Source organism: Arctopsyche grandis, chromosome 4 (assembly GCF_051622035.1).
Source record: "Arctopsyche grandis isolate Sample6627 chromosome 4, ASM5162203v2, whole genome shotgun sequence".
Taxonomy (NCBI): domain Eukaryota; kingdom Metazoa; phylum Arthropoda; class Insecta; order Trichoptera; family Hydropsychidae; genus Arctopsyche; species Arctopsyche grandis.
The window spans coordinates 26,329,891-26,356,949 of record NC_135358.1 but is presented as its reverse complement, the minus strand read 5'-3'; the positions used below and the strand labels follow the sequence as shown (position 1 = coordinate 26,356,949).

The 27,059-nt window shown below is 33.6% G+C and overlaps 2 protein-coding genes across 7 annotated transcripts in view; one reads left to right on the top strand and one right to left on the bottom strand.

The window, feature by feature from the left end:
• The first annotated feature begins 3,001 nt into the window (after positions 1 to 3,001).
• Positions 3,002 to 8,952, top strand: LOC143910725 (nucleosome assembly protein 1-like 1-B). 6 transcript variants are annotated; one of them, XM_077429317.1, is made up of 10 exons: positions 3,002 to 3,275; positions 4,628 to 4,713; positions 4,788 to 4,977; positions 5,063 to 5,196; positions 5,273 to 5,400; positions 5,492 to 5,655; positions 5,733 to 5,880; positions 5,960 to 6,129; positions 7,829 to 7,972; positions 8,037 to 8,952. In XM_077429317.1, the coding sequence occupies exons 2-10, from the start codon at positions 4,634 to 4,636 to the stop codon at positions 8,169 to 8,171; spliced, it is 1,293 nt and encodes a 430-aa protein (XP_077285443.1). In that variant the 5' UTR covers positions 3,002 to 3,275; positions 4,628 to 4,633; the 3' UTR covers positions 8,172 to 8,952. The 6 variants fall into 6 exon arrangements, with proteins under 6 accessions (XP_077285443.1, XP_077285445.1, XP_077285446.1 ...); XM_077429319.1 differs by having other exon boundaries at positions 5,969 to 6,129; positions 8,037 to 8,951; XM_077429318.1 differs by having other exon boundaries at positions 3,017 to 3,408.
• A 6,062-nt stretch (positions 8,953 to 15,014) lies between these two features.
• The window catches only part of LOC143910811 (uncharacterized), a 142,131-nt gene continuing 130,086 nt past the window's right edge, over positions 15,015 to 27,059 (bottom strand). The window contains exons 11-12 of the mRNA XM_077429407.1: positions 16,110 to 27,008; positions 15,015 to 16,021 (exon numbers count right to left, since the gene is read on the bottom strand). Of these exons, the coding sequence (XP_077285533.1) occupies positions 15,852 to 16,021; positions 16,110 to 27,008 (11,069 nt within the window). The 3' untranslated portion in view covers positions 15,015 to 15,851. The remainder of the gene's footprint in view (positions 16,022 to 16,109; positions 27,009 to 27,059) is intronic.

Genomic DNA, 27,059 nt, shown 5'->3' with positions numbered 1-27,059 from the left:
CATTCGGCAATTCTCTTGCCGAATGCGTGTAATAGACAATTTCACGGATTCGGTGTAACATATATATACAGTGGCGGACTGGCCATACAAGCGAACATGCCCGATGGCATGTGGTCCCCACTATCTGTTGGAAAATATGGGCCCTCAGTAAAATTAAATAACTTTTTTAACTATTTCACGTGTGTAAAAATTTATAGGATATTGCACTTTGGGACCTAAAGTTTGGGTATTTCAACAAAACAAATTTCTTGCGATATACACAAACAACTAATACATGCTTTAACAGACCAAGGATCGGTTAACTTTTTTTATTAGGCTCGAAATGTAAGTTTCAATATTTGCGTGGGCCCTTTTGCTGGGCCCATTTCCAACCTCAAGATTATGTATATACCAATACCTATGTAACAACTACCTACTGAAATAAAAATGGGAATAAACAAATTTCCGTGAATAATATAAATTGAATTGCTTAAAACAATTTTGTTAGGACGATTCATCAACCTTCGATTTAAATTTACTTCATACTTTCAAAATAACATTTGATTATACTTCGACAATATAGTAAGATTTAAATACACAATTTTAAACAGTTTCCGAATATAAAATCTATTCCTAATCTATGTAGACACATCCATGTATAAAGAAATATACGATAGGGGCCCCCTCCCCAAAATCCAGATTTTCGATTAACATTAATTGAAAATATTATGCATTATTTTCAGGGACGTAATTGGGGGGGGGGGCATAGGGAGGCACTCGCCCCCCTAAATTAAGGAATAGTGTGAATTTAGAAAATATTATGAATTTCATTATTAATGCTATACTACGAAACTATGAATGCTACGTTTATTTCTTATGTATTTACTTTTGGGCAAACTAATAAAATAATCGCTGCTATGTGCTTTGAAAAAAAAAGATTTTATTATTTCGAAGCAAGTATATTTTGGTTTTTAAGTGGTATGCCTCGGGTAAAATTCTTAGAATCGTTCATCCTATGGAGCGAATCGTTAGAAAGGTCCCCTTTACTTTATTTTGTCTCAAAAACAGATGTACAACGTTTATTTTTCCGAAAGTTCGTATATTTTTTGTTTTCAGGAAAGGTTTTAAATTAATAATTTACCGAATCGGTTCAATAACAAATGATTTTATTTCTCGTATTTTTATTTTATTTGCAGACGTCCATTCTCTCCCTAAACAACAAATGAGATGGATTTAAACTTCATGTGTAACGAATTCAGTCAAAAAAAGTTTTTGTTATTTAATAAAATTGCTTTCTGACCAAAACCTTATCAAATTTGGTACATAAAGAATACAAATATAAATTTTCAGCTTGATACGTTCAGGGGTGTGGATGCGAACCGAAAATTTAAAGAATGTAGCCAAATTCCCAAAATTAGTACGCCAATATGGGAGTATTTTTTGCGTGAAACATCGGGAGAGTTTGCAAAATGCAATTGAAATTTTTTGAAATATGAAAACATGCAATTGAAATTTTTTTTCTTATACATTTGAAATCCCGGTGATAGCACTGGGATCCCGGGATCGGAAATTCCCAGCACCGCAATCCCGGTGCTGAAGTAACCTTCCGGGATTGGAAGCACTAATATATATATATATATAAAATAATAAAAGACACACAGAAACACACACTCAGGCACACAAAACCACACACATTTTTCTATATTATGTAAACGTGATCAGTGGTCGATTCTGAGTTCGAATTATCACATGATCCCAAATTTTATTTATTGTTATAACGTACATTATGTACATAGATAAAGTATGTACATACATAGATAGTCGGTAGAAATTAAGTTAATTGATAGTTTTTTAGTGACACAGTTTGATGGTCGATTTTTGTTGACCATGTGAAGATTTTTGGAAAAAAATTTTCGTCTGCGGCGCTTTTTTGACTTTTTACATAATATTTTTTTTAAAATAAGCTTATTTTTTTCATATTTTATAACTCAATAAGGTGTACAAAGAAAATTTTCCATTTTTATTACGATATAAAAAAGATTTTTTGAAAAAAAATTCAATTTGACCAATCTTTGCCTGCCCCCTCAAGAAAAGGCTGAAATGACGTCTCTGATTGTTTTCTATCGAAAGTAAAAGCCGCTTTTATGCCGCATTCTTTTATGATGTATTCTATTTACCTAGGACAAAGGTTAAAACGAAATATACAATGTAATTTATGGATCTATTTTGCTTTTGCCATTTTTCTTGTACCTAAATTTGTTTATTCCCATTTTTGAAAATTTTATTTATTATTTACCCTTGATTTTTAGCGTGATGGAAAGAAGAAAATTTTGTTATATGGGGGGGGGGGCAAATTTTTTTAACCCTGGGTGGGCCCCCTTTGACTCCTGGCATGCACTAATTTCAGTCCCAGTCCGCCACTGCTTGTACTGTACTGGGAGGCTGCAGCCCCGCGGCCCATACGGACGAGCCGCCACTGGATGTCTCACTAATTTCAAGTTTTTCAGCATCTCAAAATTCAGCGATCTATGTAATAAAAAATGTTGCAATTTTTGCAATTGGCCAGGAAGGCGCATTGTTAGTAAATAAATAAATTAGTAATATTTTCTTCTAGAGCAGCGAATTTTTTAGAAAGTACAGATTGTTTATTTCGACAAAACGCCATCTGCTGGCTGATGGCATGCACGCTTTTGTAAACGGATTTCCGCAAAAAGCGTTCTCGCGCAAGTCACTAAAATCTCGATCATTGAACATTGGCACTCGAGTTCTCGTTAGTACAATATTGATGGGAGTATTTTGGGTACCAGATGTTCCGTGATTGAAATTTTAATGACTTGCGCGAGATCACTTTTGCGGAAAAATCACCGAGTCGTGCGCTTTCTGGCACGCGTTCGTCAGCATTTTTAACAAGCGTGGATTGAGACGTGCACAATTCCCCACAGTTTTTTGATTTTGATCGTAATAGAATTTGGAGCGAATTGAAATGTAAGCTTATGGTCGGAAATGATAGGGGAAGAGCCCCGATAAGCACATGCGTAGATTGCGAAGGTTGGCAACGAAGAGCAAAGGCGTGTTCGCGAATCCGACAGCGTGCGTTCCCGCCGATTGCCGATTGCCGACCGGAGAGCGCAGGGCAGAGAGCGCACACCGCAAACCGCACACCGCACACCGCACACCGCACACGAGCTACGTCTCGCCGGTCATTCGCCACTCGCTGTCTTCTTCGAATCCGCACCGGGCGTCTTGTCGTCATCGTCAGCAGCTCTTTATCTGCATCATCTCTACCGGTGTCTTTGGTGAGCGAACGGCAAACGGCGAACTGCGAACTGCGAACTGCGAACTACGAACTGCGAACGGAACGTTGAGCGAGCACGTGGCCGCCCCACGCACCGCTCACCGCTCCCCGCTCACCGAATCCAACTCGTGGTCGTAAGTCGCACTCGTATCGCAATGTTGGCGGAGCCCCACTCCCCCACTCCCCCACTCCCCCTCCCCTCCCCTCCCCTCCCCCGACACGCAGTCTCGCCTTTCATCCTTGCACTTCAACTGCGCATCACTCGACAGCTCTTGTCTGACGAGTGTTCATTTGTCCTCACGTTTTTTTTCCATATGAATTTTTATCAATTTAATTTTTCGAATGAGTATTTTTACATATTAAATTTTTCGTTTTGTCTTTTATTTTTTATTTGATTTTTTTTTGACGTATTTTTAGCATTTGTTCAATCGTCAATTTTACTTTTGAGGTTATCTTCAAATATTGGTATGAGACACAATTTGAATTTCGTTTCTAATGTCGAGATAATTTGTATGGCGTTTTCGTGTGTGACACATTATTGATCTAACAATGTAACCTTTAGCAATTGGTTTCTTATCTGTTGTGACACTGATGGAAATTTTATTTTAGTTATACGTCATTGTATTCTGCTGTTATTTTCCTTGGTTTCAAACTGTTAAGGAAAAAAGGACGTTCTTCATTATAGTTAAAATTCAGTTTTGCACAATCTTCAAACATATTAAACGTGTAGGTAGGTTTCATATTCATGTACATGTAAGTTTTTAATTTAATACTGAAAAATCGGTATATTTTATCTTTAATTTATATTTATACTAGTAAGGCCAAAGAAGTAACCCCAATGCGCCTTCCTGGACAGAAACATTGTACATTTGATAAAAATATTAGTATTATACAAAGCACATGAATACATATCAATTAATATCCACAGAGACATCTATGGTCAAATTTGTAAATTTATAGCATGTTATACAATTCAGCGATATTCGAGATTGCTGAAAACTCGAGGTCTGTTGAAACCATTTTAATGGAAATCAGATAAATTGGCAAACTCTGATAAGAAATGATCGACCTGGAGCCACAAAAGCTATGGCCAGCAGAAACCGGTGGGATTTAAACCCGTGACCAGTCTGTTCAAAGCATTATATGCTAACCTAACCTAACCTAACCACTAAGCTATTCTGCTGGTCAATAAATTTTCCTCACAATTGTAAATTAAATTAATTTCAAAGTACAAACGATTCAAATACATTACTCTGAATTATTATGGTGGTCTTTAAATACATTCAATTTTCCATTATTACTATAAAGTTTTGAAATTTGACAGTAAATTATAATCATTGAATGTTGTTGCAGTAAATAATGGGGTCTACAAAGAAGCCCAACCCCGACAGCGAGATGGAATCTACAGAGGAGGAAGAACAAGTGGACACCGTGGAGAAGTCATTATTCCGAACATAATTATGAACCATTTACATGTGTTTTTCTATTTGACTAATTTTTGTCGTGATTGCAGAATTGGTGCACCTTTTGCTTTTGAAGCGAAGCAAGATGGCATGGCTTCTCTTCCTCCAGCTGTTCGGCGGAAAATCAACGCCCTTAAAAATCTTCAGCTCACCGTCACCAATCTCGATGCCCAATTTTATACAGAAGTTCACGCTCTCGAAGTCAAATACATGAGACTTTACTATCCATACCTTGATAAGGTGACAAAATGCTCACTGTTTTTTTTTTTACAATTTTTATTAGACTGACTAAATTATTACATTATTTTTTTTAATAATTTTTCAGAGAGCTGAAATCGTCACTGGTCGATATGAACCAACTGATGAAGAATGCAAGTGGGAGGGTGAAACTGAAGAAGAAAGTGCTATTACTGAAGAATCTGAACAAACAAATAATGTCGAGAAGAAAACGGAGTCTGAGTAAGTACTTTTTTTAAAACTTTTATTTATACTTTAAATCTTTGTCATTTGTTTTAATTTTTTTTTAAAATAATAGTAAGAAAGATGAAGATGTTAAAGGAGTGCCTGGATTTTGGTTGACTATCTTCAAAAATGTATCTATGTTAGCGGATATGGTGCAAGAGCATGATGAGCCCATTTTAGAATGCTTAGAAGATATTAAAGGTATGCTCTAAGAAGTTTGCTCATAATAATAATAAAATATTCATTTAAAATCAATCGCGCTAATCATTTTTTTTTGCTGTTTTTATTTTAGTAATAATGCTAGAAAAAGATCCAATGGGATTTGTCTTAGAATTTCATTTTGGAATTAACGAATACTTTACGAACTCTGTTTTGACCAAGGAATATAATATGAAATGTCAACCAGACCATGATCATCCGTTTGACTTTGAAGGGCCAGAAATTTTCAAATGCATAGTAATTTTTTTTTCTATATTTTACGTTTTTACAATTCACTGACATTTCATTTAATAATATCGTGCTATTCTTTACAGGGTTGTTCGATCACTTGGTGCAAAGATAAAAATGTAACGGTAAAAACCATCAAAAAAAAGCAAAAGCATAAATCGAGAGGATCTGTACGTACAGTAGCTAAAACTGTTCCTACCGATTCATTCTTCAACTTCTTCAACCCACCTGAATGTAATATATATTGTCGTTTTTTTTTTTCAATTTAATTATACCTATGTGGTTTCGCTCGAGTTGAAAAATTTCATTACAGTGCCTACAGATCCAACGGGCGAAGTGGCAGATGATATTCAAAACTTGCTAACATCCGATTTTGAAATTGGACACTATCTGCGGGAACGGGTAGTGCCTTTTGCTGTTTTATTGTATACTGGAGAAGGACTTGACGAAGAAGAAGATTTTGAAGAGGAGGAAGAAGAAGAGGTAATATTTTCTTAAAATTGTTATTACATTAGCGTTTTACCCCCGTTTTTTTATTACTAAATTTTTTCATCAGTACTTATGTACACGTAATCAACGCCTAATTTGACGTCATGCAATCAATTTTACTCATTATTCATCAAATACAAAATGGATGAAATAACGCTTTAAATTATAATGCAAACTGGATATAAATGTTTTTTTTTTTATTTTTTTTTATTTAGTTTTTGGTCATCAACTCTCCGTATGTTCAATAAATTTATAATTTATTGTTTGCAAATGGTATTTGCGAGTATTCATTGTAGATATATTTCTGAAATACTACGATTGTGTTTTACAGGGTTCCGGGGAAGATGAAAGTGTTTTGTCAGATGAATAAGTGTCCAAAGACACTTACGTAATTGTAGAGATGATGACCGAAACACCAACGACGGGTTGCGCTCATAATATTCTGCATATAATACATTTATTTGATGTAATTGTTGTGATAATTGATATTCTTTACAATTAACTAAAATTCTTATGAAAATAATTATTTTATCAGCATAAAATAAATTTTAACTACATAGTGCCACAGTTTATTTTTACATCGTACATATTTTTTTTATATATTTACAAATATTGGCTGTGAAGATTTCAGTTTTGAATCCCAGTGAATAGAATTAGTTACTTGCATTTATTTTTTACTATTGATTGTTTTCGCCCACTTTTAAAAAGTATTTATTTAAATAGTGTATGTTATTTTTTTCAAGTGAAAAGATGAATTAACGGCTTCCATACAATGTTGCGAGAGCTTGCAGGAATTATAAATATTATTTTGCAACAAGGTTGAGATTACGCTTTGAAAATATTGAAGATAGTGTCAATAATTTCACCATTTGTTATGTAACATTTTTAAAATTCATCCGCTTGTTGTCTTATTTATTTTCAATGGTTTCATTGTACTGGATAATATTTTTGTAATTTTTTGAATATGTTAATAAATCATATTTTTCATATATAAATATATTTTTCCTTTTATCATCAATGTTGACGTGTTTTTCTAATATCAATTTTTCTCTAATTTACTTATGTACATTATACTTTCGTGATTTTGTATGTTTAATCAAATGAGATGTTTAATCAAAAGGAAAACATTTTTTACATTCAATAGCACTATGAATTTTATCACTTTTGTTAATAATTTATGTGACTTCAGGGTTAATTACATATACATATGTAGAACTGAATTATTCTATTTTTTTTAAAATGATTTGTATACTTGACATATTGTCAAAATTAAAATTTTTTTTGTTACTCATACAATGTAATTATAAACATTAAGTTATACATACGTTATAGAATGTGTAATTAAAACAAAATGCTTGTGAATTTATGTAACAATTTACACTCAGATTTAACTGCTTACATTAAATCGTGACACATAACATACTATTTCGTTAAGTAAAATAAATTTATACACATTTTAAGCTCATCTACAAAGTGTGTGTATTTTACACTTAAATTGGTATATAAGGGAAGTATAAAAATGTAATTAAATTGTATAAGCTAATCAAAACATTAACATTGCGTTTAACCATGTTTCTACAAACTGTTAATTTAATAGCACACTCATCTTAAAAGTTCAATTGTGTGTTGGGGTAATTGGTCAATTATTTTAATAAAATATATATTTTTATTTATATGATTGTTTTTAATTCAGGACGAATGTTCAAGTGAGGAAGAGAGTTCTGAAGAAGAAACAGCAGCTAAAAAAGGAAATGCTGGAGCTCGCAGACGCGGCGGTGCTGGTGGTGGCGGCGGTGGAAGAGCTGGTGGACGGGGACCTAGACATCCATCGACAAATGTAAATATTTAACTTAATGCATCTCTGGTTGTATTACATTGTATTAATTTCATTTCTATTATAGGATGAATCTAATGAAGACGAGGCGAAGGATGCTCGTGGAGGTCGCAAAGGTGGTAATCGAGCTTCTGCTGGTAAAGGAGCAAAGGCCTCCTCCCAGCAAACCCCACAAAATCCCGCTGAATGCAAACAACAATGAAATCACGACAAATAATTTGCATATGACAATATGTTATTTTAAGACAATACAATATGTCATTTGGTGGGGTATTCATTTCTTTTGTTCCACTTATGTACTACTACTATAATTTTTTTCTTTTTTTTTTTTAATTAATTTTAAGTGTCAATAATTGTATAATTAAAATAATATTTCATTTGGAAATATTTCAACAGCAAATACAATACATAGTCGCATTTATGAATGTACCTTATATGAAATATATTTTATTCATATTGATTTTATTAATTTCTCTCATGTTTTAAATCAATCGTTTTCAGTGAACGAATCTGTGAATCTCGAATTGTTTTTTTTTTAAATAATGTAATAAAATAGTGAACACTCGAAAATAGTTTTCAATGGTACAGGTTTCATGACGGACTATTTTGTTAACCGTCTGGTCTGTATCCCACGTAAGCCTGTGAAAACTGCCATTTTGTATCATTTTTAAGTGAAATTTTATTTTACCGCACGCGTTGTGCTATTTTATGTTTACATGTAGAATACATGATGTTGAAATCTGCAAACGGTGATGAGAATGATCATACACAGTTCAGTTGTGACACTATAAGGTATAAGTGAATGATGTGGCATGTTGTCTTACTATCAAAGTGTGCGATGAATGCAATCCGAGGAATGTTCATACTAATTGACTGGCTAGCTATTTTTACATTCATAATATTTAATAAATATATATATTAGTTTTGCCGATTGTATTATCCTTATACCTTTTGTAACATTAATAAATTATATCACCTTTGTAAAATTGTATTCTTATTTTCCTTAATCATCCCATACAAGCCCGATATCGACCTTAGTTTTATGAAAACACGTCGGTTTCTTTTGATTTTTGATCATGTTTTATTCTAACACTGAAGCATGTGATCGAATAAGCATAAATAAGTACATTGTGTGTAATTTCATGATAAAATATTATATTTACAAATATCGATCACTAATCAGTTACAATGTACTATTTTGTTTCTATTGTGTATAAAACCGGCCCAAAAAGATTTTTAAAATAAGTTGCGAGGTGAAAATATATATATATATATATATATATATATATATATATATATATATATATATATATATATATATATATATATATATATATATATATATATATATATATATATATATATATATATATATATATATATATATATATATATATATATATATATATATATATATATATATATATATATATATATAAAATACTATATTTCATCAAAATGCAAAAGAGAAACCAAAACAATTATTAAACCTTGTGATTTTTCAAATAGATTCCATAAAGGTATAAATAAATGAATAATAATTTTAAAATGCTTGGGTTGGAAAAGCTTTTGAGATATTACATGATGGAAAGAGACGATAGCAATACATATTTATTAAATATGTATTGTGTCAATTTTTTTTCCTCATGTCTGAGGGTCGCTACTTCCCTGTTTTCTAACTTCTGTAATGTGGCCCGTCATGGTCCTCTAGTCCTCGACACCCCGCAGCTCGCAGTAACTCGACTAGAGTTTCCCAGTGACAGCCCTGACCTGGTCACTATCTTGGGAATCGTTATCTGTTTGCCTAAACGCTTCACAGAACGACAAATTTTTCAAGACTGTCCTGGTCTCGCCTCACGATGTGCTCAAAGAACTGAAGGATACGGATGAGACAAATTAATAGCCTATCGCCAATACTCCACTCTTGTACGATCTTCTCGCTGTCTAGGGAATTCTAATCATCCGTTTCCAACACCACATCTCAAAAGCGTCCATTCTCTGCCTTCCTCGAGCTCGTACCGACCATGTCTCCACTCCATATATAAATACGGGGTAGACCAAAGCTCGGACCAGACTTATTACATTCGCTTATCGTCATGCCGATTCGCCTTTTTATTTCAGTTGCATACCCTCCGTCATCCGATAGGGTTGATCCGAGATAAATGAACTCACGTAAGTCTTTAAGATCAGATATAGCATCTGTCCTCATGAGTTGACCATGTCGATCCACTATTATAATCTTTGTTTTCGCTCTGTTTATCTCGAGTAAATCCGCCATTTTTTCTTCAGAGTTAGCTATGAGAGTGGTATCATCGGCGTATCTGAGTTTGTATATGCTTTCCCCCCCCCCCATTTTTATTAATACAAGAAAGTAATTAAAATGATGCCATATCGATATATTGAAATGAAATAAGTCTTTCACTGGAGATCATGATAAATTGAGGGAGCGAAATGCAAGGCGATGCGGGGTATATCCTCAATATATCCAATATTTAATCGCCATAGTTCTTTATCAACATAAAATAAAATAAAATTATATCGCGCACTCATATTACCATTATTAACCTATGCTTCACCTTATGGAATAATGCCTCGAATATTAACCTTTCCAAGCTCCAAGTAATACAAAATAAATCCCTAAAAATAATTTATAATACACCCATATATACTAACTTGGAAAATCTGCATGCCATAAATAATATTCCGTTTGTTACAGACATTACTAACAAACTAACCAGTAGATTCTATGACAGAATCACTAATAACCATACTAACACATTTGTGAAGAGTCTCGGTGATTACAACAAAATGTCTATACCCTTCAGGTATAAACACAGATTACCTAAACACAATCTGCTTTAGGTCATCGACTTTAGAGAGTCTTTAATTAATATTATGTATTAGATGTATTATGAGCATTTATAAGGATTGTAAATAGGTTTTTGAGCTCTTTTTCCTATTATGCTGTAGATTAACATAAGAATAATATAATACTATGATCACTAATCAAATTAAATTAAATTGTAAAATAGAAAATGATCAGTAGATCAGTAGCTATTAAAATAGATATAAGATGTATTGTGAACATAATTTCGTAATAATAAAAAGCATTTAAAAATCAATGATAAATTGAGTGAATTGTTTTTCAATCATAAATTGGATCTTTGCGTTTTGTTGACGGTTTACCGATAACGTGTTGTAGAGATTCTCATGAATCAGTGTGTATCGTAAATTGGCTTTAGCATTGGATAATTTTCAATGTCGAGTTGGCTTTAGTTTTCATGTTTTTCTTTACCAGTTTTGACAATTGAATAAACCATGATGTATATAAAATTGGTCCAGATTTAAAATATTTAAAATGTGTGTGTGTGTGTGTATGTAGTTTTTTTTAAAGATTTATTAACATTTGAATTGTTCAATAGATTCAATTGTTTATTAATTAATTTTTAAATTTTGTAATCAATTATTTTGTATGACAAATATTTTAGGGAAACAATAATAAGACGGGAGGAAAAAATAATACAATAACACTTTGTTTATATTTTCGTTTATTTAATTCCTTCACGCATTCATATCCCACGCACGCAATGAATGGCATGATGCGATACAATTTTTAATAATATAATTTATACATACTGATGTTGTTCATAAGAGATACCTATAAGGGTAATTTTACAAAGCGCATTCGAGAAGATCAGGAAAGTCCAACTTTTTTGCATTATTTTTAATACACAATATGTAATTTTAGATATTAAATGACTAGAGGCGATCAATTATTTTTTTAGACTCAACGTATCTACATATTGTATACGTGTGTATATTTTTTTCTTTTAAATAAGCATGTATGCAATACGTAAATACATATACATAATAATTGTATATTATTTAAAATATAATATATAATATATAGGAAAAAGCATTTCAACAGAATAATAATCAATACCTTATGTTTCACATCAAATTGATAATAGCTTAAAATAACAAAAGTTTGAATACGTAAATGTGTATTTTTTTTAAATATAATATATATTTATATATATTATTTTATTTTTAACATCAAATATTGAATGATTTACTTGTATGAATTCGCGAAATAACAGCTTAATAAAACGCATATAAATGACACATGTTTCAGTTCAAACATGCAATTTCCATTTACACAGGAATGAATATCATATATTCTACCAAATTTCATGAAAAACGTTTAATTTTTATGTAAGATTTTTGAGTTGAAGTCCTCAAAAGTCTTATTTATGTGTAGTTTTTTTTTTACTTCCTTTAGTAAGTTTTGTAGTTTTCAATCGGGTACCACTAATATACAGTGGTAACGCATAGACCATCTAATTTTGTGTTGAATAATATTACATACATATATCATATAATTTCAATTTGGATAGAAACTATGATACTTAGAGATATTACAGAGAAATTCTTCATGTTTGAAATTCGATTACATTGTGTTCAAAAATATTACAAATGGCACAGATTTTTCGGTTTTTCAATCAACAGATTATAGACTTTAAATTTCAAACAACATTTTGAAGTGATGACTTATATGTGCGCGTGATTTATTTATTTAAATGAATTATAGTTTTTTAAACACGATTTTATCCATTAAATATAAATATGTTATATTCAGCTAATACAACTTAATTATGACTTCTTAAATGTAAAAATTAGAGGTGATGGGATATAATAATTTTCAATGATACTCAAAATTGTTGATTAAAAATAAATCAAAAAGCAAAAATGTATGTATACATATGTTAACAATAATGATACACGAGAATGGTTTTCATGTTTAATTTTGTCAAATGAATGAATAATTAAAAACCTAATTAATTTGGAAATTCTATATAAAAAGCTCTATCTATAAAATCATGTGCTCCTTCAATATCCATATCATGCCACATAATAAATTCTTTTATTAGATTTCTCATTACGTTCCGTTGCTTTTACATATTAAGATCTTTCAGGATGTTTCAATATTTTCAGCTCGTTCGCTCATTTTCAGTATTTCCATCAAGGCAATTCTATGTGTAGCACCATACTTTGTATATATCCTATACATTTCACATTTTTTTCTTATAATACATATATAAATATAAACAATCAATAATCATACTTTATACACAAAATAATAAAAATATAAAGCATCTTAATGTTTCAATTTTCGTCAAGCCATTTTAGTTTGTATGTATGTATTTTAGTTTTCATGATAGTATCCGTGACGTTTGAAATATCGTATTTATAATCATTACAAAAATTATTAAATAAGCTTTAATTCATGTATTTAAATTCACGTAAACATCATATTTGTTCAGTATATAAAATTGATGTTTAAACAATTATACAAACACAAAAATTGACGATATTTAAAGCAAAAACTTAGAAAATACTAGGAATCACATTTTAGGTTTAAAATATATATATATATTTATTTCCTGTATAACGTCCTTTCTAAAAATAATTTATGTTCGGCATTTAATAATTTAATTAAAATTTATTGAATGCTCGCTGAAATTGTGACTATACAGGGGAGTATAAAATTAACGCAATTATGCAACATTAGCATTTTAAGATCGATTTGTTTCATTTAATTAAGACTAAATTAAATTTCTCCCCGCTTTCTTTAATTTGTTTAATTAGGGGTAAAAGGGGGAGATAACCTGTCCAAGCTCATAGCTTTATAATTCATATTCAATTCTCGTCGCACGGTTTCAACGATTTCCGACTGATTCTCCGACTCAATCAATTTTTAAATGACTATTATGTATATTTTATACGCAACACCTAAATCAACATAAACTCTCAATCGTATCATGCGATACTAACAAAATAGTCCCAATCTATCACAAAAATAAATGGAAAAAATCAAAATTAAACTAACCATCATGATATCACTTGAAAAAGCTACCTGAAGCTCGTAATAGTTGTGCTCAAACGTTCATGAAATCCATACATCCACTTGCTTGTCAACTCGGGAGTGGCCAAGTGTATGGCCATTTTTTTCAATATTATTTTAATTTAATATATGTAATCCTCATTTACTTACTAATTCAATGTCCTAATTAATATTAGTGGATGTTTATTTTAATGCAATATTTTTTAATTTAATTTGAAACCAAAAAATAAATGGATTCACCTTCTTCGTCCAATAACTGAAGTTATTTCTGCACTCCATGTAAATTTTCTCTTCATACGTCGAACCTATACAAGCAGTGTATTATAAAATTGTATAATATATATTAATTTCTAATAATATATATATATTTTTTTTAAATAAAATTTCTTAACATTAATAAAATCGAAATGTTTGCTAGTGGATTTTGAAAAATACTAGATCTCCATCATCACTTGCTTTGCATAAATTTTTGTCTCACAAGATCGTTGATTTTTTTCAAAATTTATTTTTGTGATTGGACGCAGTTGAAGTGTGTCACTTTTGAATATACATCTTTATATTTTAAAATTCCATGTTCATTATGAATATACACATATGTATGTATGTACATACATATATAAATACATAGATACGCACAGGCGCACACACATACATGCACACAAATACAAAACTTTGAATATTTAAGCGTCGTTGCTGCAACACAATAATAAAAAAAAAGTATAAACATTAGATTTTTTGTATAAATAATAAGATATTATTATGTATTGATTTAATACTACATATGTGAACAAAGCCCGCTAGCAACTTATAGCCGACGATTTGTTTTGCAATAAAGGTATATTCACGTGCACATGTATGTGGGCGCTTGTGTACATTGTTGTTTAATATATCTTCATTTCAGATATACCCTGTTGATAAATAAATTGAAATTATTTATTTTTATTTTACCGCATGTTTTGTCGAAATTCAAAATTCATGTCTTTTGATTTTAGGACTGATACATTATGTTGTATGTATGCATGTATTAGATTGACTTGTCACGATGTTTTGAATTCCGTGGGAAAAATTCAGTGTCATTATTTCCGAAATGTGTCGTTTCACAATTTTGTACCGATTTTGAATAGAAGAGTTTTTTTTGTTACTAGAAAATAAACCTCTCTTCTTTATGTCAGCGTAAAATTTTTTGAGGCTCTCTCTCTGTCTCTTTCTTTCTACATAAGGTTTATTTTCTTACAATTATTTTATAATTTTAATACAAACATATGGAAGTATTATATTTGTATATATCGTAATATCACAAATTATAGAAAATATCATTTTTAGTCACACCTTCATATTTTATTATTTGTAGTAGTTAGCTCATTGGACGTCTTTTATTTATAAATTTATCTATTATGATTTGACTTTTTGATGGTTAGGAATATTTACATACGCCTCGTGTTAATGATTCTTTTAACACTTTTCACAATTTTTTTCACTGCATGGGACACTATATGTATAATAATCTAGATTGAGTTTCAATATTATTTTTACTTTGGCAAGATTTAACTTTTCACTTGAACATTCATGTTTCCACACATTAGTTTTTAATCTTTTTACGTTGTTTTAATAGCTATCTCATCATAAAAAATTTATTCTGATTGCAAGGAGTATTATTTTTATAAATTTATTAGATTTTTGAAGACTTTCTTTTATTGAAAAAATTGTAACACTAACGTCACAGGGCATGTACATATATATAGTATATTGAATCGTGTACTAAAACATAGATGACATAATAATTTCCATGTTTTAATACTTACTGTGTTTTACTATATAAAAAAATTAAGTGCACTTACTGATAATGCCTGAAAATGAAATAAAATAAAAATATAAGTAAACTATTAAAAAAAATTGTTACTCCTTGCATATCAAAAACACTGCTTACTTAGGAAGAGTGTCTTTTTCTGATGAGAAAGCTACAAACAACCCTGACACCTAGAATTCTAGTCGATAGGCTGAGCACGACGTCTCATGATCTTGAAGGTTGATTGTGCATCGAGAAGCTGATGGTGATAGATCAATTTTGTACTTCTCTAGAAGTTCTTCATTCTCAGTTACCCAATATCCAAGAACATCAGTATCGTACGTCGGTATTATTGTCACTTCTGTAAATATACAAATATTTATTTTTATACACATATATTATAATTTATGGCTTTAAATTAATGGCACTGGATTGCATATGATATTTACCTAAATCTTTATCTTCCCAGGTTTGTTTTGCCTCGAGTAAAGCATTGTAAATTTCTTTGGATGGTTCAGTACCAGAGAACACGTAATATCTAGCACGCACTCTTTTGAAGAATTCTACAGCCGAATAGTACGAATTTCCATGATGTGGTACATAAGTTAAGTCCATATAAATTGGTTGAATTTTCTTTTTCCTACTTGGTGATTCTAACTTTTTATTCTCTCTATTTTTTTCTTGGTTAATTTTGTTTTTGTTGGCAACAGTTGCCGGAGTGGAGCGTTTCTCTTTTTTAGGAGTTGTTTTATTAGAGTCGTTACCATTTGTTGGTGGGATTGGACTTGGAAGACCTAAAGGTTTGCCCCAATCTTCGATAGGATCTTTCATCGACTTAGTACTTTTAGATTCACTACTTTCACTTTTTTCTTTGGTTGATTTAATTTCGACTTTCTTCTCCGAAGAAGAAGACGAAGAAGACTGTGATACTTTTTCAACTGTTTCTTCTTTTAAGGTTTCTTTGTGTGAAACACTTGCCTTTTCTAATTCATCAGTTGAATATTCATATTTAGAGGTAATTGTAGACATCAAATCTGCCCCACGTACTTTTCTGTGTTCTTCAAGAGCTTTTTCAAAATTGATATCGGCTTCTTCTAAGAAGTGATGATCCGCTGAAGTTTTGCTTGACTTTTGAATTTCAGATTTGAACGACGATTCCTCGGTGGATTTTTTAGATATCGATATGGAAGCATCATCTTCGTCTAAGAATGCACCATATATTGAAGTACTCATGGGATCTAATATGAACTTTTTGTCACTTTTATGTAAAGTAGTCGTTGATTCACCGTCATCAATAGTTTCTACAATCTCCTCAGTGATTTCTGAGATTGTGGTCTTGATAGATTTAGTAGTTTTAGTGTAACCATGTTTGTCTTTGCTCACGGTCGTTGTTTCAACTGTAACTTTAACTTTTCCCGGAGCGATAATTTCCCGAGTTGTATTGACGGTTACTGTCTGGGTGATTTCATTTCCATCTTCATTTAAAACTTTGGTGAAAACTTCAGTTTCTTGTGATTTTTCTCCAACGGGTGATGATTGCTTAGGTGATTTACTTCCAATCTTTTTACTATAATCAAGAGGACTCTTTAAATCTTCAACTTGAATGTCTTCAATCACTTCCGTTTCAACAGGTTTTTCCATTACTTCGTCTGATTTGTCATCGTCTACTTTCTCATCTGTTTTTATTAACGAATCAAAATCTTCAAAGGTTGTACCTAAAGGTAAATAAGTTATCTGTGTCCTCACATCTTTGATAGTTTCAATAGCTCCACTGGGAGATTCATTCACAGTAGTAGTTTCAATGACTGTTTTTATCGCTAAGTTATTGTCTATTTCGTGAACCATCTCTTCTTTTGTTGTGAGAGTTGTGATAGTTTGTTTAATAGATTCATCACCTTCCATGACAACATTGTTTTTTACATCGGTTTCTTTTTTAACTTTTCCCGTCGCTTTGAAATGTTGTAACAGCAAGTTTAGTTCGTTTGAAGAAGTGACTTGACTTTCTGATACTGTAATCTTGATATCTTTTGTCGTTTCAGTGGAACCATCAGGATGTTCATCGACAGTTGTCGTTTCTATAGTGGTTCTGACTTTTTTTATGTTCGGGTCTGAGCCAGCGAGGGTATCTCGGGTTGTTATTGTAGTAATTGTGCGTTTTATTTGTTTACCTTCTTTTATTATAATGTCTGTGACGACGCCTGTTTCAGTTTCAGTATCTTCGACTTCGTCATCTGCGGTTTCACTAGTTACAGCTTCACCCAGAGGAGTGTGGACCTTTTCAGCAACGTCTGAAAGGGTAATTTTGGTGTCACGAGTTGTTTCCGTGGCTCCGTCTGGGTATTCGTCTGCGGTGATTGTTTCAATAGTTGTCTTTATTTTTTGAACCACGCCATTTTGATTGCAATACTCTTGTCGAGTTGTGATCGTAGTTATAGTTCTCAAAATAATTACACCATTTCGTGTAATCTCTGTTGTGTCCTTATCTGTAGTAACTTGAGGTTCACTGCTAATAGTTAAACCTTTCAAAATATTTTCTAAACTTTTGGAAGATGTTGATTTGTATTCCGAAATAGTAACTTTTACATCTTTTGTGGTTTCTATCGTTCCATCGGATGATTCGTTAACTGTTGTTGTTTCTACAGTGGTTCTCACTTTTTTTGATCCACCGTCTTTTCCAGTGAACACTTCTCGGGTAGTTACTGTAGTTATCGTTTGAAGTATTTCTTTTCCGCTTTCAATCAAACGATTTTTAACTATATCTGTGTCTACTGTAGTGTCTTCAATGTTTTCAGATTCATCTGAAGCGCTTTCTGTGAGTTTTATTTCAGGTACAACATCAGATATAGATATTTTAGTATCTGTCGTGGTCTTCACTGCTCCATCTGGATATTCATCAGCGGTGACAGTTTGAGTGGTGGTTTTTAATTTTCTTACTATATCTTCACTATCCAAAAGTTCTACTACGTATGTTGTTATAGTAATATTTCGTGTAATTTCAATATTTTCTTCTTTTATTATTGAAGATGTTTTTTCTTCATTAGTTTTTACTTCACCCGAAGATCTATAATCTTTCAATAGGTTGTCTAGGCTTGATGTTTGTTGAGTCTTTATTTCCGATATTGTAATTTTGACATCTTTAAATGTTTCTGTAGAATTGTCTGATCTTTTATTTACGGTTATAGTTTCTACAGTTGTTCTGATCTTTTTGGTTGAACCATCTTTTGACGTAATTACATCACGTTTAGTAATCGTTGTTATAGTTTGTAGAATCAATTCGGACTTAATCCAAATTTCATTAGTTTTTACATCAGTTTCTGTAGATGTTTCCTCAATCATACTCTCGTCAAATTCTTCTTTTACTGAGGATTCTCTATAATCGTAAATTGTTATCTTTTTCTCCGTTTTTTCTTCTACAGAACCATCAGGATGTTCGTCTTCCACCATTGTTACTACAGTTTCCTTTATTTTTTTCGGCGAACGATTTACATCACACATTGTTTCCCTAATTATGGTTATCGTAGTTGTTCTCTTAATAGTAATCGTTCCCTTTTTGATATAGTCAGTACGAGTTTCGGTACTCAATTCTTTTGGTTCAATCACCTCGAGTCCTTCTAATTGTGATTCTTGGCTGACTTCCTCGTCCATTTGAATTTGTTCGTCTGTTAATTGTTGTGTGCTAGGTAAGGCATCATCGCCTTCAACTTCTGCTTTTTCTGCTTCGCTAGTTGGTGTAGCTATGGACTTCAAAGTAGATGAGCATTCCGATATTGTCATCTTTGTATCTTTTATGGTTTTTGTAGAACCATCTGATCCTTTACTCACTGTGGTCGTTTCAATGGTAGTTTTTACTGATTGTGGTGTGCCATCTTCCTTTGAAACAATTTCTTTAGTCGTTACGGTAGTTATAGTTTGCGTCACTAAGTTTTCGCCTTCTTTTATTATCTTGGTTGTAGTGTCTGTTTCTGTGGTGAATTTACCAACTGAATGTTGAATACCACTAATTAAAGCTGCATCGTCAATTTCGTCCAAATCTTTTTGCTGTTTATGTGATTTTTCTGTAAGTGTCGATATTTTTTGGGTTACAAAATCATCACCTATGGTCATAGTTTTAGTGACGATGTCACCATTTAGGGACTTCACTATTGAATCATAATTGCTAACTACAATATCGCAACTGGTTATTTCTACGCCTGTTTTTTCGACAATTTCCTGGGTCTCTTCTACGATTTCAGAAGTTTTCTTTTCAGTTTCTTCGAAATATTGTTTCACTTGCCTAAGTGGTTGGGATTGTTCTTGCGATGCAAATTTATTTATGGGGCTCACTGGTGCTGTTGGAGGAGTTGAGTGTCCACTTTTTTGCGATAAATATGATTTAGTATCAATGTGTCTTTCGACATCGGGCATATCTTGAGTACATTCGCCTGATAGGTTCAGATCTTTTATCATTGCTGAAACATCGCATATTGGTTCTTCTGTATCGATTGCTTCGAGAGTATCATGTAATTTAGTATAAAGTGTATTTTCTTTGTCTGAGGTTTCGCCTACATCGATGTCACTTTCTAGAAGAGAACTTTCCGACATTGAACACACGATGACTTTTTGTTTAACATCACCGTTCGGGTAAGACTTGCGCTTTTCGTCTTCGTGAATATCGTCTATGGTCGTTTCGAATTTTTCAGAAGAAGTGTATTTTTCTTTTTCCATCATATGCGAAGTAGATTTTATTTGTGATTTTGAATCAGAAACTAAGTTAGACGTTGAAATACTATCCTTAACTTCAAAATGTTTTTCTTCACTAGAAATCTTTCCAATTTCGGAAGTTGATATTGAAGAACTTTCAACAGATTCACTATATTTTTTGATAGATTTTTCTGAAATTTCCCTTTCACTTTTATCATATGATGTTCTTTCGTAAGTATTCATTTGCTCATCTTCATCAGATTTTTCTGATTGTTCGGTTTTTTTTGTTTCTATTTTTGATTCAACCGTTTGCTGATTTTTTTTTGATAATAATTCAGTATCCGAAATAGACGGTGACGGTTCCGTTGATTTTGTTTTGTCATCTATTGATTTTTCAGGTGTATGTTGCTTTTCATCTTCATCCATTATTAATGGAGGAGATAATGGAGATCTTTCTAATATAGAAATGTCTCTGTCCAATTCTGGTTTTAAAATAGATCTAAGAGGAAGTGTTTTTGAATCTTTAGTTATTTTTTCAAAAACTGTTTTTTCTTCAGTTGACTCGGATGTGATTTTCTCTGAAGATTCTTTTACAATATAATCTTTCTCTTTAAACGAGGTTGAAGAAACAACTGATTCTTTATGGGACGATGAAATCGACTTTTCTGAAGAAATTTCTTCAGACGAAAATATCTTTTGTTGTGAGTTTACACTAGTTGTTTCTGTCTTACTATCTACATGGTCAGAAAATTTAGACTCAATAATGCTAGTTATAATTGGCGATATTGATTTGGAAACTGAAGTGTCCTTTTCTAAAAGTTCTGGAGACGAATGCCCAGATTTTATACTTTCTTCTGTTGTAGATGACGGTTTCTCATCGATTGTTTCATCGTACAATGAAGCTATCGACCTCTTTCGAATTTTATGCGTATCATCTGATTCAATTCCCAATGAAGTTCTATCTTCACTCGATATTGACGACTTTTGACCAGTTTCTTCAGAAGATGACGATGTAGTGGATTTTGAAATCTCTGGAACTTCAGCATCAACAATTCCCTTTTCAATTTGATCTTTTTGGCTGCACAGATCACTCTGGTGTGATTCTTCGGTCTGTGTTCGGTCCAATTCAACCTCATCACTTGGAGACATAGATATTTCTGATGTTTTACTGATAAATTGAATAGTGTCCGAAAAAGCTGATTTAACAGACTCAACCACAGATTTAGTCATGCTGAAAGATGACGTTGAATGTTTTTTGTCTGACTCTATTTTAGCTATTGAATCTACTTCCTCGATTTTAGAAGATGTTTCGTAAAGAGATTCTGTTGCTTCATTTTCAGTTTTAGATAATTGAGATTTTTCTGAAGGTGTTGTTTCTCCGCTTTTTATGCTTGATGTGTGGTCAGTATCTGTTTCTTCCATTAAATTTTGTTCATGATCAGGTTTCGAAATGATATCAATATCAATAAGCTTGTCGTATCCAATTTTTTCGAATGGCGACGTTTTAGGTGATTTAAGAACACATTTTTCATCGTCTTGTTCATCAGAAGAAATAACAATTACGGAAGATAATTTTTCTGAAATATCTTTAACAACGGATGTCATACCTAAAGAAATTTCAGATATTTTGGAGATGTCTTGAGATTTTTTTCCCGTTTTGTCAATCTCATTGTCAATATGCTCAACAACTGGGAATTTCGAGGATGGAGCTCCAATTTCAGCTTGGTCAACAACTTGGTCATCTTCAACAACCTTATCGCCGACTGTTGGTTGTGGCGATGCAGCAAGTAATGATTTCTTTTCAGCTTCCTCAATTACATCATGAGCTTGGTCTACAACCGGTGATTTTGAAGAAGAACTGTCAACTACAGATTTTTTGTCATCTTCAACAACCTTATCGTCGACTGTTGGTTGTGGCGATGGAGCAAGTGGTGATTTATTTCCAGCTTCCTCAATTACAACATGAGCTTGGTCTACAACTGGTGATTTTGAAGGAGAACTGTCAACTACAGATTTTTTGTCATCTTCAACAACCTTATGTTCGACTGTTGGTTGGGGTGATGGAGCAAGTGGTGATTTCTTTCCAGCTTCCTCAAGCACATCATAAGCTTGGTCTACAACCGGTGATTTTGAAGGAGAACTGTCAACTACAGATTTTTTGTCATCTTCAACAACCTTATGTTCGACTGTTGGTTGGGGTGATGGAGCAAGTGGTGATTTCTTTCCAGCTTCCTCAATTACAACATGAGCTTGGTCTACAACTGGTGATTTTGAAGGAAAACTGTCAACTACAGATTTTTTGTCATCTTCAACAACCTTATGTTCGACTGTTGGTTGGGGTGATGGAGCAAGTGGTGATTTCTTTCCAGCTTCCTCAATTACATCATGAGCGTGGTCTATAACTGGTGATTTTGAAGGAGACATATCAACTGCAGATTTCTTGTCATCATCATGAATCTTATCTTCGACTGTTGGTTGTGGCGATGGAGCAAGTGGTGATTTCTTTTCAACTTCCATAATTAAATCGTGAGGTTGCTCAACAACCGGTGATTTTGAAGGAGAACTTTCAACTACAGATTTTTTGTCATCTTCACCGACCTTATCGTCGACTGTTGGTTGTGGTGATGGAGCAAGTGGTGATTTCTTTCCAGCTTCCTCAATTACATCATGAGCGTGGTCTATAACTGGTGATTTTGAAGGAGACATATCAACTGCAGATTTCTCGTCATCATCATGAATGTCAATCATCAATGAACTGTCAACTACAGATTTTTTGTCATCTTCAACAACCTTATCGTCGACTGTTGGTTGTGGTGATTTCTTTCCAGCTTCCTCAATTACATCATGAACATGGTCTACAACTGGTGATTTTGAAGGAGAACTGTCACCTTCAGATTTTTTGTCATCTTCAACAACCTTATCGTCGACTGTTGGTTGTGGCGATGGAGCCAGTGGTGATTTCTTTCCAGCTTCCTCAATTACATCGTGAGCTTGCTCAACGAATGGTGTTTTTGCAGGAGAACTGTCAACTACAGATTTTATGTCATCTTCAACAACCTTATCGTCGACTGTTGGTTGTGGCGATGGAGCAAGTGGTGATTTCTTTCCAGCTTCCTCAATTACATCGTGAGCTTGCTCAACGAATGGTGTTTTTGCAGGAGAACTGTCAACTACAGATTTTTCGTCATCTTCAACAACCTTATCGTCGACTGTTGGTTGTGGCGATGGAGAAAGTGGTGATTTCTTTCCAGCTTCTTCAATAACAACATGAGCTTGGTCTACAACTGGTGATTTTGAAGGAGAACTGTCAACTACAGATTTTTTGTCATCTTCAACAACCTTATGTTCGACTGTTGGTTGGGGTGATGGATCAAGTGGTGATTTCTTTACAGCTTCCTCAAGTACATCATGAACTTGGTCTCTAACTGGTGATTTTGAAGGAGAACTGTCAACTACAGATTTTTTGTCATCTTCAACAACCTTATCGTCGACTGTTGGTTGTGGCGATGGAGAAAGTGGTGATTTCTTTCCAGCTTCTTCAATAACAACATGAGCTTGGTCTACAACTGGTGATTTTGAAGGAGAACTGTCAACTACAGATTTTTTGTCATCTTCAACAACCTTATTTTCTACTGTTGGTTGGGGTGATGGGGCAAGTGGTGATTTCTTTCCAGATTCCTCAATTACATCGTGAGCTTGCTCAACAAATGGTGTTTTTGCAGGAGAACTGTCAACTACAGATTTTTTGTCATCTTCAACAACCTTATCGTCGACTGTTGGTTGGGGTGATGGAGCAAGTGGTGATTTCTTTCCAGCTTCCTCAATTACATCGTGAGCTTGCTCAACGAATGGTGTTTTTGCAGGAGAACTGTCAACTACAGATTTTTCGTCATCTTCAACAACCTTATCGTCGACTGTTGGTTGTGGCGATGGAGAAAGTGGTGATTTCTTTCCAGCTTCTTCAATAACAACATGAGCTTGGTCTACAACTGGTGATTTTGAAGGAGAACTGTCAACTACAGATTTTTTGTCATCTTCAACAACCTTATGTTCGACTGTTGGTTGGGGTGATGGATCAAGTGGTGATTTCTTTACAGCTTCCTCAAGTACATCATGAACTTGGTCTCTAACTGGTGATTTTGAAGGAGAACTGTCAACTACAGATTTTTTGTCATCTTCAACAACCTTATCGTCGACTGTTGGTTGTGGTGATGGCGCCAGTGGTGATTTCTTTCCAGCTTCCTCAATTAAATCATGAGCTTGGACTACAATCGGTGATTTTGAAGGAGAACTGTCAACTACAGATTTTATGTCATCTTCAACAACCTTATTGTCGACTGTTGGTTGTGGCGATGCAGCAAGTAATGATTTATTTTCAGCTTCCTCAATTACATCATGAGCTTGGTCTACAACCGGTGATTTTGAAGGAGAACTGTCAACTACAGATTTTTTGTCATCTTCAACAACCTTATCGTCGACTGTTGGTTGTGGTGATGAAGCAAGTGGTGATTTCTTTCCAGCTTCCTCAATTCCATCATGAACTTGGTCTACAACTGGTGATTTTGAAGGAGAACTGTCAACTACAGATTTTTTGTCATCTTCATCAACCTTATCTTCGACTGTTGGTTGTGGTGATGAAGCAAGTGGTGATTTCTTTCCAGCTTCCTCAATTCCATCATGAACTTGGTCTACAACTGGTGATTTTGAAGGAGAACTGTCAACTACAGATTTTTTGTCATCTTCAACAACCTTATCGTCGACTGTTGGTTGTGGCGATGGAGCAACTGGTGATTTCTTTCCAGATTCCTCAATCACATCATGAGCTAGATCTACAACCGGTGATTTTGAAGGAGAACTGTCAACTACAGATTTTTTGTCATCTTCAACAACCTTATCTTCGACTGTTGGTTGTGGTGATGAAGCAAGTGGTGATTTCTTTCCAGCTTCCTCAATTCCATCATGAACTTGGTCTACAACTGGTGATTTTGAAGGAGAACTGTCAACTACAGATTTTTTGTCATCTTCAACAACCTTATCTTCGACTGTTGGTTGTGGTGATGAAGCAAGTGGTGATTTCTTTCCAGCTTCCTCAATTCCATCATGAACTTGGTCTACAACTGGTGATTTTGAAGGAGAACTGTCAACTACAGATTTTTTATCATCTTTAACAACCTTATCGTCGACTGTTGGTTGTGGCGATGGAGCAACTGGTGATTTCTTTCCAGATTCCTCAATCACATCATGAGCTAGATCTACAACCGGTGATTTTGAAGGAGAACTGTCAACTACAGATTTTTTGTCATCTTCAACAACCTTATCTTCGACTGTTGGTTGTGGTGAAGGAGCAAGTGGTGTATTCTTTCCAGCTTCCTCAATTACATCATGAGCGTCGTCTATAACTGGTGATTTTGAAGGAGAACTGCCAACAACAGATTTTTTGTCATCTTCAACAACCTTATCTTCGACTGTTGGTTGTGGTGATGGAGCAAGTGGTGATTTCTTTCCAGCTTCCTCAATTACATCATGAACGTGGTCTATAACTGGTGATTTTGAAGGAGACATATCAACTGCAGATTTCTTGTCATCATCATGAATCTTATCTTCGACTGTTGGTTGTGGCGATGGAGCCAGTGGTGATTTCTTTCCAACTTCCTCAATTGCATCATGAGCTTGGTCTACAACTGATGATTTTGAAGGAGAACTGTCAACTACAAATTTTTTGTTATCTTCAACAACCTTATCGTCGACTGTTGGTTGTGGCGATGGAGCAAGTGGTGATTTCTTTCCAGCTTCTTCAATTACAACATGAGCTTGGTCTACAACTGGTGATTTTGAAGGAGAACTGTCAACTACAGATTTTTTGTCATCTTCAACAACCTTATCGTCGACTGTAGGCTGTGGCGATGGAGCAAGTGGTGATTTCTTCCCAGCTTCCTCCATTGCATCATGAGCTTGGTCTACAATCGGTGATTTGGAAGGAGGACTGTCAACGACAGATTTTTTGTCATCTTTAACAACCTTATCGTCGACTGTTGGTTGTGGCGATGGAGCAAGTGGTGATTTCTTTCCAGATTCCTCAATCACATCATAAGCTTGATCTACAACCGGTGATTTTGAAGGAGAACTGTCGACTACAGATTGTTTGTCATCTTCAACAACCTTATCGTCGAATGTTGGTTTTGGCAATGGAGCCAGTGGTGATTTCTTTCCAGCTTCCTCAATTAAATCATGAGCTTGGTCTACAACCGGTGATTTTGAAGGAGAACTGCCAACAACAGATTTTTTGTCATCTTCAACAACCTTATCTTCGACTGTTGGTTGTGGTGATGGAGCAAGTGGTGATTTCTTTCCAGCTTCCTCAATTACATCATGAACGTGGTCTATAACTGGTGATTTTGAAGGAGACATATCAACTGCAGATTTCTTGTCATCATCATGAATCTTATCTTCGACTGTTGGTTGTGGCGATGGAGCAAGTGGTGATTTCTTTCCAGGTACCTCAATCACATCATGAGCTTGATCTACAACCGGTGATTTGGAAGGAGGACTGTCAACGACAGATTTTTTGTCATCTTCAACAACCTTATCGTCGACTGTTGGTTGTGGCGATGAAGCAAGTGGTGATTTCTTTCCAGCTTCCTCAATTACATAATGAACTTGGTCTACAACTGGTGATTTTGAAGGAAAACTGTCAACTACAGATTTTTTGTCATCTTCAC

Bases quoted from the DNA above. Each gene is read 5' to 3' on its own strand.
- LOC143910725 (XM_077429317.1), top strand. From the start codon at position 4,634: ATGGGGTCTACAAAGAAGCCCAACCCCGACAGCGAGATGGAATCTACA. The intron at 5,881-5,959 runs GTAATATATATT...ATTTCATTACAG, and splicing joins CTTCTTCAACCCACCTGAAT to TGCCTACAGATCCAACGGGC. The intron at 6,130-7,828 runs GTAATATTTTCT...TTTTTAATTCAG, and splicing joins AAGAGGAGGAAGAAGAAGAG to GACGAATGTTCAAGTGAGGA.